The 14,643-nt window shown below is 38.9% G+C and overlaps 1 protein-coding gene across 3 annotated transcripts in view; it reads left to right on the forward strand.

Moving 5' to 3' along the window:
• Positions 1–14,643, forward strand: part of LOC116437444 (transportin-1-like) — a 142,469-nt gene that overhangs the window by 90,282 nt on the left and 37,544 nt on the right. For all 3 annotated transcript variants that reach the window (XM_032095087.1, XM_032095088.1, XM_032095086.1), the window contains 5 exons: positions 817–923; positions 1,467–1,600; positions 6,927–7,008; positions 7,726–7,848; positions 12,948–13,066. In XM_032095087.1, the coding sequence (XP_031950978.1) occupies positions 817–923; positions 1,467–1,600; positions 6,927–7,008; positions 7,726–7,848; positions 12,948–13,066 (565 nt within the window). The remainder of the gene's footprint in view (positions 1–816; positions 924–1,466; positions 1,601–6,926; positions 7,009–7,725; positions 7,849–12,947; positions 13,067–14,643) is intronic.

A 14,643-nucleotide genomic window follows, 5' to 3' on the forward strand; every position in this document is an offset into this window, starting at 1 on the left:
CTGTCTTTCTCTTCTTTTGGGTCAGTGGTCTGTGAGTCAGTGGTCGTGATCTCCCCGTCAGAATTACCTTTTACCCAGTCGGAACTGATTTCAAACACAGTTGCTGAGTTGGCTTTATTAGTTTCTTCCTTATCTTGGGAGATTGCGAAATGTCCTTGTGGCCTGTAAATCCTGCATTCTTTGTGTCCACTATCAGTGGTACATCCTTCTCCCCAAGCTTTGGTAACCTCCCCCTAGGTCTGAGATCATTGAAGCATGCCAAGCCCTAAACCTTAACAAGGCAATTCTACCAACAAGTAATTTATATTTCTAACACCTGGATATCAGCATGTGCCCTTAATGTTTTGTGTAAACATAGTAAAGTTGTGAACACATAATTTAGCAATGGGTTATCATTTTATTGAATGACAGCTTCCGGCGTTCATACCTTTGTATCATAATAAAGAGGGGGGTGACTTGAGATGGATACTCTACTGGAGGTCAAGATTTGTACAGTTTTTAGTAAACTTAGAGCAGAACCTGCCCTGCAGTGTTTGGGCATGATTATTACCTTAACTGGAATTACTTTGTGCTTGACTTCTCATATCTGAGCCCTTCATGACAGCAGGAAGGGGCAACCTGCCTTTGCATTTCAAAGCCCTTCAAATATCATTTGCAATTAAATGTACTTCCTCTTTTTATGCTTGCCAGGTCTTAATAAAACAAGAAATTTTTTTAACTCCATAGATCTTTGAGAAGACTAAAATGAGAAAAATTGGTGTGAAACCTGTGAAGATAGATGAGATCTCATTTCCTTTATTCCTCTGATTCACTTAGGCATTCTGATAACAACCATTGCTTCAAAAGGGGAATTGCAGAATTGGCCTGACCTCTTACCAAAGCTTTGCAGCCTGTTGGATTCTGAAGATTACAATACCTGTGAGGTAAGGAGGCTTATTTTGAAATGTATTATCATGTAAATTTGATTATTTTTTGTCTCTCTTCATAGATACTATATATATGTATAGTATTTTGTGGGGGTATATATGCACATATTCAATCTTTTTTTTTCAGTATTTATGAAGGAAAATAAATAAATACCAGCTCAACTGTTTTAAGCTATGAGGAGAAAAATCTTGTCTGATTTTAAAAAAAATCTTGCTTTTAAGCATTTTAAAAAATATGATTAAATAAATGAGCACTGAATGTTAAAATTAAAATTACCACTTACCTATTATAGACTCATCCAGCTTGAGATCTTACAGATGACAGTATAAAGTGCTTAAATAAAAAGTCTTTAAGGCTGTTTTAATTTAACTCCATATTTAGTTAGCTACATTTACTTTGTTAATTAGCTATGTTTACTGTGGTCTTTTGCTAAAATTACCTGTTCTGTAAAAACCCTAAAATGTTGCTTTCTTCAAAATGTAAAATAACAGATTTTTTTTGCTTTGTTTTTTTGTTTGATTGATTTTGTTTTTAAATAGGGTGCATTTGGTGCTCTTCAGAAGATATGCGAAGATTCTGCTGAAATTTTAGATAGTGATGTATTGGACCGACCACTCAATGTCATGATACCTAAATTCTTGCAGTTCTTCAAACACAGCAGTCCAAAAATAAGGTAGGTTTAGGTATCATACTAAAGTTATCTGTTAAAAATTTATTTACATGAGCAGCAAGGATGATATTTTGTAGATCAGTTTAAAACATACTTAGTTTTTTAAAATGATCCTGCATATGCAAATGTGAGAAGGCACAGAAACTTCATGCATCAGTCATTTCCATGCTTATCTGTTTAGTTAATAGATCAGCCTCACCTCTTCATATATCCTCTAAATCAAGAATCTGACTTTGAAAATCAAATTATTGTTTAAGATTTTGCATATTATTATGAAAATTTCAATGCTGTGGTTAAAATTTCAAATTCTGATTAGAAAGAACTATCTTGCATTTGTTTTGTTATGACTGCAGCAATGGGAGAGTAAAAAATCATTTGCTGATAATGGTTTCTGAGTTCTTGCAGAAAAATATTTTTCTGCTTTAACTCCACCAAAACTTATAAAGCTCTTTATCTTTCAGCTATATCAAATTAAATGGGTTCAACATCCTTTTACTTTAATACAGTATTAATCTCTCCAAAGTAACAGAAGTATAGAAGAAAAATTCTAAAATTAATTTGTTATTGCTAATATTTATCAACAAGAACAGTAGCTTTTACCCTGAAATGAGCCAGCAACATGCCCTTGCCACAAAGAAGATGAATGTTATCCTGGGCTGGAGTGTTGCCAGCATGGGAGGTGATCCTTCCCCTCACCCTCCAGATGAGGCCACACCTGGAGTACTGTGCCCAGTTCTGGGCTCCCCAGTACAAGAGAGACATGGAGCTACTGGAGAGAGTCTAGTGAAGGGCCACAATGACGATGAAGGGACTGGAGCATCTCTCTGTCGAATTTCCCGCGTGTTCACTTGTCGGAGGAAATAACTTTCAGGGATGGGACTATGCAATTACATGAATTTATTGTTTAAAGTAACAAAACGCATCAGTCAAGGCGTGAGATTTTACAATACTGCCGAATAATGGCGACTAGTCACAAGATTTAGGGTTACATTGTAATTTATAACTTTCTAATCCAATAGACACTTAAAATGACACTTTGTTTTAGATTTATGACCTATCACCTGTGGCACTTCTCGCTGCAATGCAGCTGTGTCTTGACCAATAACTTCTCATGTCACGTACACACAGATGTCTCTCTCATACCATCTACATTCTTAACTTAAACTATATAAAATCACACTATTATATTTAAAACCCTCCACCAGAACACCCAGTGTACATTTTTACTTATAACTATAGGAACACAGGCTTGTAATCCTTTTGCTTAAGATCTATAAATCTCTGTCAATTAAGCCAGACCTAGTCTCTTCCAGGGTTGTAAATCAAAGCCTCCTTTAATTGCAGGAGTTTCTACTCCTCTGTCTCCCACATCTCTCCTATGAGGAAAGACTGAAACTGGGACTGTTTAGCCTGGAGAAGAGGAGGCTCAGGGGTGACATCACCCATGAGTATAAATACCCGAAGGGAGGGTGCAAAGAAGACAGAACCAGGCTCTTTTCAGTTGTATCCAGTGACAGGACATGTGGCAATGGGCACAGAATGAGACACAGGAGGTTCCCTCTGAACATTGGGAAGCACTTTTTTTACTGTGAGAGTGACCAAACACTGGCACAGATTACCCAGAGAGGTGGTAGAGTCCCCCCATCCTTGGAGATATTCAAAAGCAATCTGTAAGGCCCCAGAAAACTTGCTTGATGAGACTCTTAAAAGGGCTTACAGTTGTTCATGTACTCTGAGTTTGATGTACAGGAGAAATACTGACAAGATATTCTCAAGGGGTCAAAACAACGAAAAACTTTACTGGCAACTTTGTAAAATCAGAGAACTTTGGCAAAAGTTTAGAGCAGCATTCAATCAACATAAAACACTTTTCAAAGCATTAACTCAGCCCATTCAACTTAGCAAACTCCAAGAAGAGTGAATTAGAAGAAGGAGGGAGACAGACAGAAAAGATATAGAAAAGAACAAGTATAGCTACCACTCCTGGTTCCAGCAGTATTCAGCTGATAGAAATTCCAAGAGGAAGTAGGGTCAAGACATATGCTTGCCTCATGTCCTGGGTTGAATACCCTTTGGCTTTCCTGGGCCCTTCTCCCAGGTGGGACTTCCGGTCATCTGACCACTCTGAGGCTAGATTGGGGCTTCAGAGGTGGGGTGTGGAGCATTGCCTCCAGTGTGCCAGTGATTGGTGGCCCCTGCAGGGGCTGGGATACAGGCCCGGGGGCGGTGTGGGTGTGCAGAGCAGGGCATTGTCTCACCAAAGCAAGGCCAAACCTGCCCCTTCCTCCACACATGCACCTGAAATGTTTCAAGCCAGCAATCCTTCCAGTCTCTCACACCATTGTGATGTGGTCCTGTGCAACCAGCTGTAGGTGGCACTACTTGAGCAGATGATCTACAGAGGTCCCTTCCAACCTCAGTCATTCTGTGTGATTCTCTGATATGTGTTTTTGGACTCCTCTGAAAATTATATTGAAAGGTTCTACAACTTTGAGGGCTCAATTATTGCCAGCAGTAGTATAGATGGTGAAGAGTAAAAGGAAGAGTATAACTAGGAATATATCTTGATAGGATTTAAATAAAATTTAGAAACTCACCTAAAATAGATGCACACTAAGAAAAATATATAACAAAGCATGAACTGGCACTTGTAGAAAGATAAGCTTTTGCTTTGAGATAGGTAAACCAGTTTCAACTTTAAAGCAGATCATCTGCTGACCTGTGGCCTGATTTCAGTACATAGTACTGAAGTATGAAGAATATTAGTTGTGTCAGTAAAATACCATTAGTACTTAGAAGTGTTTAAATAGTATCAGTATTTAAATCTGTGAAGAGACAACTTTTGAACACTGTTTTATGAGACTCTCTTCCAAGAAATGTCTGAAGAGACTAGATATTTGGAGTTGTGTTAGTAAAAATACTTGAATGGATCTTCAGAATCTTAAAGGTAGCTTTATCTTGTGCCTTTACTTATATAATTTGGCTTTTGTGTCTCTGAGAATGAAAAAGACTTGTAGGCAATGGTTTTGCATGAAATGGAATAGAAGAATCAGCTCTTCACTTTTAGTGTTTCTACCACAAGTGTTTTATTATGTATCCTAATGCAAGTGTGTATTTGTTCTAAGCTACAACTATATTACTGATGCATATTGGTCTCGTTAGATGCTAAAAATCTTGCAAAGGCAGTTGGATACTTAGCAATGAAGGGCATGCTAAAATTTCACCATGTTGACTTGTATGGAATGGTTAATATTGTTACCAAAAATTGGTGAAAATAAAACTCCTTAACACCAATGTAGCATTAAGAAACAGGCATTCTTTATTCAGCTGGATGCACGGGGGAATATCTTCTCCAAAATACGTGCATCCCAAGTACAGAAAGAGGTCCTGTTTATATACTATATTTTACATACATATACATAGGCTTTCCCAGAAGAAACATACATATTATAATCATTTCCCTGAAGTCATTAACATATTTTCCCTCTCCTTTACACATGCGTTCTTCTGTCCTGGGTTTCTTTTTGGTGGTCCCTGGTGGTCAGCGACCCCAAAGTCATACCTCACCGCCCGGTTAACTGGTAAAAGTTGGCATAGCTGGGCTGGCTGCTTTTCAGTTCTTCGTACAGAAAAGCATTGTGTGGTTCCATAGGCCAGTGGTTTTTGAAGAATAAGCATTGTGTTAGCTCACCAGGTGCAAATGGTTCTTCATCTGGCAACAATATCAGAGAAAATTGATAATCATAATATACTGAAAAAGAGCATCCTTACATACTGTTTGGAACAAATGTGCCAGGTATAGTCATCCTGCTATGGTTTTTATTTACTGAATACTTAATTTAAAATTATTTATTAGATATATTGGAGTATAAGGTAGTACTTAAAAATGTGGTTTAGTAATTTTTATTGGTAACAATATAGATGTTCAGATTTTTTCCCTCTTGCCTCCTGTCATAGGTTAGCAAGCATAGTCCCGGAAGGGATGTCCTTGCTAAGGGGTGCTTACAGTTTCCTCTGGGACCTGATAGAACCTATCAGCTGGCCAGTTTGAATATGGACAATTCTCTAAGCCACTTAAAGTTGTGACTGCCTCTGTGATACACAAGAATAGACAGACTCCCCCCCCAGCTCTCTCTCGTTTCCGGTGCTGGGACAGGTGGCTGCGGGCCCCGTGTGGGGGCCAGCGGGCCTGGCCAGGCCCTGCTTGGGCTAGGCCGGGCCGGGCCACGGCCATCTTGGAGTTGATGGACCTGTTCCAGCCGTGGAACCCCCCCCACTGCCTTGCCGTGGGCAGCCGGAGCGGCTTGGCTCTCCCCCCTCTCCACTTCGATAAGAAAAATTCAACATTCCAGCTGCAAAGCTGCAAGGCCGAGGTGAGATTAACCCTTTTATTGCTGTGAAGAGCTGAAACCCTGAGGGAAGAGAGAGAGGAGATGTTTAAAGCTGAAATTCTGTTGTGAAACTATGATATATCAGAGTATCCCGTTGTAATTTCATGAAGATATGGGGGGTGGAGTGTTCAACTCGTAAGCAAAAGCACCTGCACTGAGATTGCAGATGCTGATGCAGCTGTAATTTCATGAGAAGTTTGGACAGGGAGAGATGGACCAGATGAGGACTTTTGCTCCAAATGGGAAAGGAGAAACCTCAGTTCCTAGAGATGCTCCCAGAGATAGTCCTAACGATGAAGATGAGGAAGACCCTTTGCTCCCAGGGAAGGAGAAGGGCCTCTATTTTTGTTTCTGAATGGCTCAACCTAAAATTGTACCCCAAAAAACTTCAAGAGTGGACCCTCGAAAGCAGTTGCGGGAAAAGCTGCAAGTCGGGGGAAGGGACTCACATCGCAAGCAGAGAGACCTCTTCCTAAATGGACTGAACAATATTTGGAAGTGGGCGGCTGTCCCGTTGTGATAATGTTTTCATAGCATGAGCAAGAAGAGACTTCTCTTTCTAAATGGACTGAACAAGGTTATTATGGAAGTGGTAAACAGACTGAACATCTTAAGGGTTGTCTTTTTACATTGTCAGTGGGAGAAGGGAGGAAGGTGGGAGGAGGAGGAGAGTTCTGAAGGTGGTATAATTTTTTTTTTTTTTTTTAGGTCTGTTAATAAACTTCTTTATATTCTTTCAAGTTTGGTGCCTGCTTTGCATTTCTCCTAATTCTTATCTCACAGAAGATAAACAGTAATGAGTATTTTAGACCAAACCACTACACCTCCAGAAGATTCTTGGACAGTGTGATTTGCTTCCTAATGTTTTTGATGCCTATGTACAGTTTAGCAAATGTTTAAGACATGAAAAACATATATTTTAACTGTTCCATTTGTAGGTCTCATGCTGTTGCGTGTGTCAATCAATTTATCATCAGCAGAACTCAAGCTCTTATGTTGCACATAGATTCTTTTATTGAGGTGAGTGCATTTTTGGTTGGAGGGGTAAGTCAAATAACATATCTAATTTATCAAGAGCTTTGAATAATGTTTTACAGCCACCACTACCCCTAAACTCCACATTGATGGCTTCCCATTCTTAGCTTCAATCCCCATGGGTTAAAATTCATTCTGCATGTTTATGCTCAAATTAGTCTAAGCACTCTCCCAGCCCAAGAAATTAGTATTTTGAAAATGCTTCCTTTCATAAATACAGGAAACTCTTCTTGCATAGGGGTACTGGCAGCAGTCTGTCACTTACCTGTGATGGAGAGTTCAGTACAGGGATCACCATGTCACTGAGTCTAGATTATGGATCTCTCTGAATACTACTACTGAATGTGGATTAGAAGGATGATATTTTGGTTTAACCAGAGTATTTTATTTGCTGCTGTTATGTACTGAAGGCATTTTCTAGCTTCAGAACTTCATTAATGTTTAGGGAAAAAAATTCAGGGAATAATGTTCTTGTGTCTAATGTACACATGACCACAACACTGGGTAACAATACACATTGAAAGTCAGAAGAGTTCATTTGCTAAACCATATGTCTTTAGGAAATAATACAGTTTTCTGAGGTGTGGGGTGGGATGGTACAGAAGTACATGTTTGCATACTTTAGTTTGCCAATAATGTAAATTTTAATACAAATTTAACTAGATGAATTGAGGCTTTTCAACTGGTATTACTTTCCAACAGAATCTTTTTGCACTGGCTGGTGATGAAGAGCCTGAAGTACGCAAAAATGTTTGTCGTGCTCTGGTAATGTTGCTGGAAGTTCGAATGGATCGCCTGCTTCCTCATATGATTAGTATAGTTGAGGTGAGTTTCCCAGATTGTATGCTGAAACATGTTTGGGATTGCAGAAATAATAGCAAATTAAAAGCATACATCAGAATAGGTATGTTACTTTTGTGCTTGTCTACTCTTCGTTTTCCTTCAAGATTGAGGTTGCAAAAGTTTCTTTTTAGCTAATTGCCAACATGACATTGTATTTGACAGTGCATATGGCAGTTGTTCATTCTTAACTTAATCGATCCTGAAATGGCCAGGATCAGCTATACCATGGAGCAGCCAGGCATTGCCTGACCACAAGTGAGATCATGTTAAAAATCTTAGTTCTGGTGCTGATACTGTTACAGTTTACACATAGAAGCTGTCACCTTTTTTGGATCTTTTGCCACAGCAAGGATAAGGAATGTAATTTTAAATATCTGAGATGCTCTTTGAGCTACTAACAAAGCTGCCTGCCATTGCATTCAATTTTATAGGTTGGTGTCCTTGGATAGTTCCTTGGTTATGCTAGATTAGTGCAGACTTGCCTACCAGAGGACTAATCAACTGGTACTTGTTTGCTCAACTGAGTTGTAATTTCCATGTTTCTGGGAAATACTGGCAGTTTCTAGGTAGCCTTTACATACGCTACTTGCTAGACTGGAAATAGAGCAAAGATCAGAATCTTTGTCACGCACATATATGAACAAATGGGTCATAACCCAGTGTCAAATTCCATAAGTGCTAAGTCCAGACAATATGAAGCAGGTGGTTTGTTTTTTTTTGCTTCTGGACAAAGGTATTAGAGAGGCATAAAACTGAGGTGACTTGTAGCATCTGTCTAGTGTTGTCTGGAATTCCATGACACCAAGCCTGGCACATATCTTCTCATCTAACACAGGACAAGTAGGCATTGTTGGTACTTGAGATAGGTTTTTTTTCTTTTGCTTGGTCTGGTTTGGGGTTTTTTTTTTTGGAGAGAGAGACAATAAAGCTTTGGACATTATATTGTCAACAAGTGATAACTTCTCTGACTCTTCACCCTCCTGCGATCATAGAATCCTAGCATGGTTTGGGTTGGAAGGAATCTTAAAGATCATCTAGTTCCAACCCCTCTTCCATTACTGGAAGGTGCTCTATGATCTGCCTTCTTTTCTGAACAGATTTCTGAACTGGAAACAGGCTGAACACCCCCAACTCTCTCAGTCTGTCTTCATGGCAGAGGTGCTCCAGCCCCCTGGGCATTTTTGTGGCCTCTGCTGGACTTGCTCCAGCAGTTCCACATCCTCCTTATGTTGGGGGCCCCAGAACTGTATGCAGTACTCCAGGTGGGGTCTCACAAGAGTGGAGTAGAGGAGGAGAATCCCCTCCCTTGACCTGCTGGCCACGCTGCTTTGATGCAGCCCAGGACATGGTTAGTTTCTGGGCTGTGAGTGTAGATTGCCGGCTCATGTTGAGCTTCTCATCAACCACCACCCCCGAGTTCTTCTCAGCAGGGCTGCTCTCAATCCATTCTCTGCCCAGCCTGTACTTGTGCTTGGGATTGCCCCGACCCAGGTGCAGGACCTTGCACTTGGCCTTGTTGAATTCCATGAGGTTCATACAGACCCACCTCTCAAGCCCATCCAGGTACCTCTGGATGGCATCTCTTCTCTCCATTGTGTCAACCTCACCACACAACTTGGGGTTGTCAGCAAACAAATCAGTAAGGAACTTCTGGACTTTGCAGGTAGAAATGATGTCAGTAACCAAAAGATCCAAGATTGTATTCACATTGTATCCCTTATTTTTTTGGAAAACTATTACTAGGTATCTTGTCTACAAAAGACAGCAGTAGTGAATTTTTTTTCTATAACAAAGTTTAGAATTCCCCCCCCCCCCTCAGTTTTGGGACTACTGTGTACTGTTATTGATTTGCCCAGTTCTGTATACATACATATTGATATGTGAAAATGTAATATCTGAGAACTGACTATTTTTCATTCACATGAGTCTGGTTTTGCCCTTTTGAAGCTTGAATACCTCGAAGCTGAATGCTTCTAATGGTGGCTGCTCTAACTGAAGGAATTCTTAAAAAGAGAGAAACTTGTATCCACATGATAAGGTTTTTTATGCTTATGGAGAATTAATTTTAAAGTAGTTAAGAATATTAATGATTCAGTAGTGATTCTAAGACAGATCTTGGCCAGTGTCATGCTTTTAAACCAGACAGGTTTAATATTAACTGTTTTGCCGAGTTCCTGGAGGAACAGGGATGGTTAAATTTGAATTTCAGTGGGTTTTTTGAGCATGTACTTCCAGGTGAGCAGAAGCAGATATGTATTTTTCTGTGGGTTTTTTTTCTCCTTCCTTTGAGAACATGACAACAGGATATATCAGAAGTAGACTGACCTAATAGATTTCAGTTATTAGATTGCACTTGTATGTTCATAGAGCATATTTAGCCAGGCACACGGTGCCTAAGATCTTTTTTAATAGAAGTCCTGACTTTTTATTTTACAATGCATAATGAGATTACTTGAATGGTGTTGATAGTATGAAGTTATAACACAGAAACTCAGCTTGTTGCTAAAGAAATAAGATTGTCTGAATACTGTTGCTTTCAGATAGATGTCTTTTACCGCTCAAAGGATTTTTCTTAATGCTTTGTGCATCATTCTTTTCTTGATGGTTTGACATAGCATGACTAACACAACACTGTTAGAATATGCAAACCAGTTCTGAATAATGTTCCTATGCTATTTTGTATTTTTTTATTATAAAGCAACTATTTCCATTGCCTAAAGTCACTAGAATTTCTTATCTTATCATTAAAAGTACTCATTAAAGTATGGCACAAGAATACTAAAAAAACCTAACAGCCTTCAAATACTCTTCCCATAGTTTGCTTTGCTACTAGTATCACTGTTTTTACCATGGGGGCCTACAAGAAATATGGGGAAGGATTCTATCAGGGAGTGTAGTGACAGGACAAGGGGCAATGGTTTAAAACTGTTAGAGAGCAGGGTTAGATCGAATATTAGGAAGAAATTCTTCCCTGTGAGGGTTGTGAGGCCCTGGCACAGGTTGCCCAGCAATGTTGTGGCTGCCCCATCCCTGGAAGTGTTCAAGGCCAGGTTAGATGGGGCTTTGAGCAACCTGGTCTAGTGAAAGGTGTTTCTGTCCATGGCAGTGGGTTGGAACTAGATAATCTTTAAGGTCCTTTCCAACCCAAACCATTCTATGAGTTCCAGGCTGTGTATATGGCTGTCTTGTACCACTGAGTGTAAGTAGCCCTTTCAATCTACTGCTATCTAACTTCATGGAGCATATATTATAATACATGCTTAAAAAGGAAATGACAGTGTGAGGAGACCCTTCAAACAGACATTACTTTTTGTCATTAAGGTTTTGTCTTTGTGACAATTAACTGGATACAACAAAAGTGTTGATTTTCAAGCCCTCTGGGGAAAAATGCCAAATCACTTCAGTTGCATTAGTTGCTTGCAATGGATAGGACATTTTTCAAATTTTTCAAGCTGTAATCTGTTCATAACTCAAAATAGAGCAGTATTTTTGTTGCCATCAGTTCTTAATCACAATAATGACCTTTTAGGAGACACTTGCGATTTAGTGCACTTCATAGAATCACAGAATGGTTTGGATTGGAAGGGACCTTAAAAATCATCTAGTTGCAACCTCCCCCACATGGGCAAGAACACCTTCCACTAGACCAGGTTACTTGGAGCCCCATCCAGCCTGGTCTTGAACACTGCCAGAAATGGGGAGAGGGGTCCACAACCTCTCAGGGCAACCTGCCCCAGTGTCTCACCACCTTCACAGTAAAGAATTTCTTCCAAATATCTAATCTAAACCTACCCTCCTTCAGCATAATACCATTCCCCTGTTCCTATCACTCTATGCCTTTTTACAAAGTCCCTCTTCAGCTCTCTTGGAGCCCCTATAAGTACTGGAAGGTGCTAGAAGGTCTTGAATCCTTTACTTCTCTAGGTCGAACAGCCCCAACTCTCTCTGCCTGTCTTTATAGAAGAGGGGCTCCAGCCCTCTGAGCATCTTTGTGGCCTCCCCTGGGCTTGCTCCAACAGGCCCACGTCTTTCTTGTGTTGGAGACCCCAGTGCTGGACACAGTTCTCCAGGTGAGGTCTCAGGAGAGCAGAGTAGAAGGGGAGAATCCCCTCTCTCCACCTGCTGGCCATGCTTCTTTGGATGCAGCCCTGTAGGAATGCAGTTCTGTAGGAAGGGATATGTTTGTTGCAAATTTTGCATCCCTGAAATGCATAAGGATAATATAGGTTGCCCCATTCTATTTAATTTTGAGAACAAAATGATATTCTGAAGGAGAATTTCTTTTCTTCATTTTAAATCAATGTGTGAGGAAAGGTAGCTGCATGGACTTCCATGAGGCTTCTAAAATGAGTGGAAGAACCAACTGTTTCAGAAATAAAGGGCTGGCATGGAAGAATGCAGGAATTACTGTTTTGGAAGTTGCAAGCACTCTCTCTAAATTGCTTTGGCAGTCATGTACAAGAAACTGATGTAGCCGTGGTATATTTAGCCTTTCTGCTTATGCAGGTATTTGATTATTTTTTGTTTAAGGGGGTTTAAATTTTAACAACAAGCTTAAAGATTTGACACTGAATCTTTGAATTACCATTCATACTAGAAAAAAGTGAGACATTTTTTTCCCCTGTTATGGATTCTACTAAAGTACATCCTGTCAGAAAATCAATATTTGAAAGAGAATCTTTTTTATGGTACTGGATATAAAAAGTATTTCCATCTTACTAAGTGTGTAGTTGTACTCTTTTATTCAAAAGGAGAAGGGGGGGAGTGGTAAAATAATTTTTAAATCCCCCCACTATTCTCAGGAAACTATTATCTTGGGTCTCTGTCTATAGTTTCTTGGTAATAATGTTCTCACTTAAACTGGGAAAAAACTTAGAATCTGAATCATCTAGCACTGAGAAATAAGTCTCTTGGCTTATTCTCATTATAGCCTTTAGTAGTCCTTTATATCTGTTTCGTCCCATCACCCCAAAAAAACCAAAATTACTCTGGGAGCATAGTTTATTTTTGCAAACACACTTTGCAATGTTGATAGCTTCTTCACTTAAAACTTATACAATATTGTGATTTTTTTTGTGTAGTATATGCTTCAAAGGACCCAGGACCAAGATGAAAATGTTGCTTTGGAGGCTTGCGAGTTTTGGCTGACTTTGGCTGAACAGCCAATTTGTAAAGATGTGTTATGTCGGCATCTTGCTAAGTAAGTATTAAGAATTAGAACTAGTTATTTTGAAATAGTCATCCTTAAACTTCAGTTAACTTTTTCCTGGTTACTCTTTTGGAGACTATCTAGCTTGCTGTATGCTTGGGAGGAGTTTCTTGTAGCTAGTTCTTGTGCATATTAAAAATGGCTGTATCACAGAGGTCACTGAAAAGACTTTTGAGGATTTTAGACTTGTCTCGAGGCAACCTAAACTGTGTCACTGGTGCTTTATTTCAAGCTTAACATCCTGTTAAGTATCAGATGGATGCAAAGGTATACTAACGTGCTTAGGCTTAAACAAACATCTCCATGTGATGTTACCTATAATATCCGGTGTACCATGAACATGTTTTCTTGACAACTGCTATTGTGAGCATTTCTGTGCAATGCTTCTATGTGCATAGTCATGACAGGGGTTCCTCATCTTTATGAAGAACATAAAAAAATTACAAGATCATTTAGATTTAGGAATCAATTTCATATCAATTGCCACGGCAATTTAAGCTTGAAAGCATGTATAATGTGTTTTTCATGGTTCTTCAGACTGACAGTAGTTTTTTTAAGCTTCAAAAACTTTTTTGTAAGTTTCAAAAAGTTATCCTAAGCCTTAAAATTTAGATCCTTGATTGAACAGGAATTGAATACCCATGTTTGAGATTTAAACATCTGCATGTCTTCAACAGTGCTAATAACTTATTTCCAGACTAAAGACTTTTTCAATAGGAAACAAATTCTTCAGTGTTCCCAGTAAATGGAGACCCAATTTTTGATATATGCATGGAAGGTTTTTGAAAACACTAAAGCAGTTCTGTCTGTGATTCTGCTCTTCCAGTGAAAGTGTTGAGAGAAAAGATGCATTAGTTTCAGCCAAAATGACCATTTTAGATGTAATGCAATTTAAAAAAAAAGGGAGGGGCTTTCCAAATTTCAGTTTTCATAATAATAAACCACTACACATAAGCATTTAGAAAACAGAATTTAGATTAAAGCAGCTGCTGTAGCAGTACAGGAATAGGAATTAAAAACAGAAGAACCGACGTTATGAAAAATCATTTTTGAGTTTTAAAATGTTTTTACTTAAATCCTACTCTTATAGCTCAAAATACAAAAGAATGATAGCACAGTTCTTGATTCTACCTACCTCCTTCCCAACACACATATTAATACTAGTCACCTTCTCAGTATAAATTGTAAACCTCTTCTGTCCTACATGAACATTGACATTACAACAGCTTCATCCTTGGTTTTTGGGTTTTTTTAAGGAGCTTTTAAATTTCTAGTAAAAGAGATAAGAGTAACATTACATATCTCTTATCTTTCAATGTCATATTTGTTAAAAGCAACTTGTTTGTTGGTGAGTCTTTTTAATTAGGGAGCTATATAAATTTGACAATACTGGATGAGAACCTTGATTTTTTTATATTAGATTAAGCAGGACAAGGTCTTCTAACAATTGATTTGTTTAATATCTTGTTCATTTTGCTCCTGTAGGTTTTTTATAAAATATATACCTCCTGCATACTTCATGAAGTATGCTGCAGAAATGCCAAGTAATGAGTGTTAATCTGAATACT

This window comes from Corvus moneduloides, chromosome W, assembly GCF_009650955.1.
Source record: "Corvus moneduloides isolate bCorMon1 chromosome W, bCorMon1.pri, whole genome shotgun sequence".
NCBI classification, from domain to species: Eukaryota; Metazoa; Chordata; class Aves; order Passeriformes; family Corvidae; genus Corvus; species Corvus moneduloides.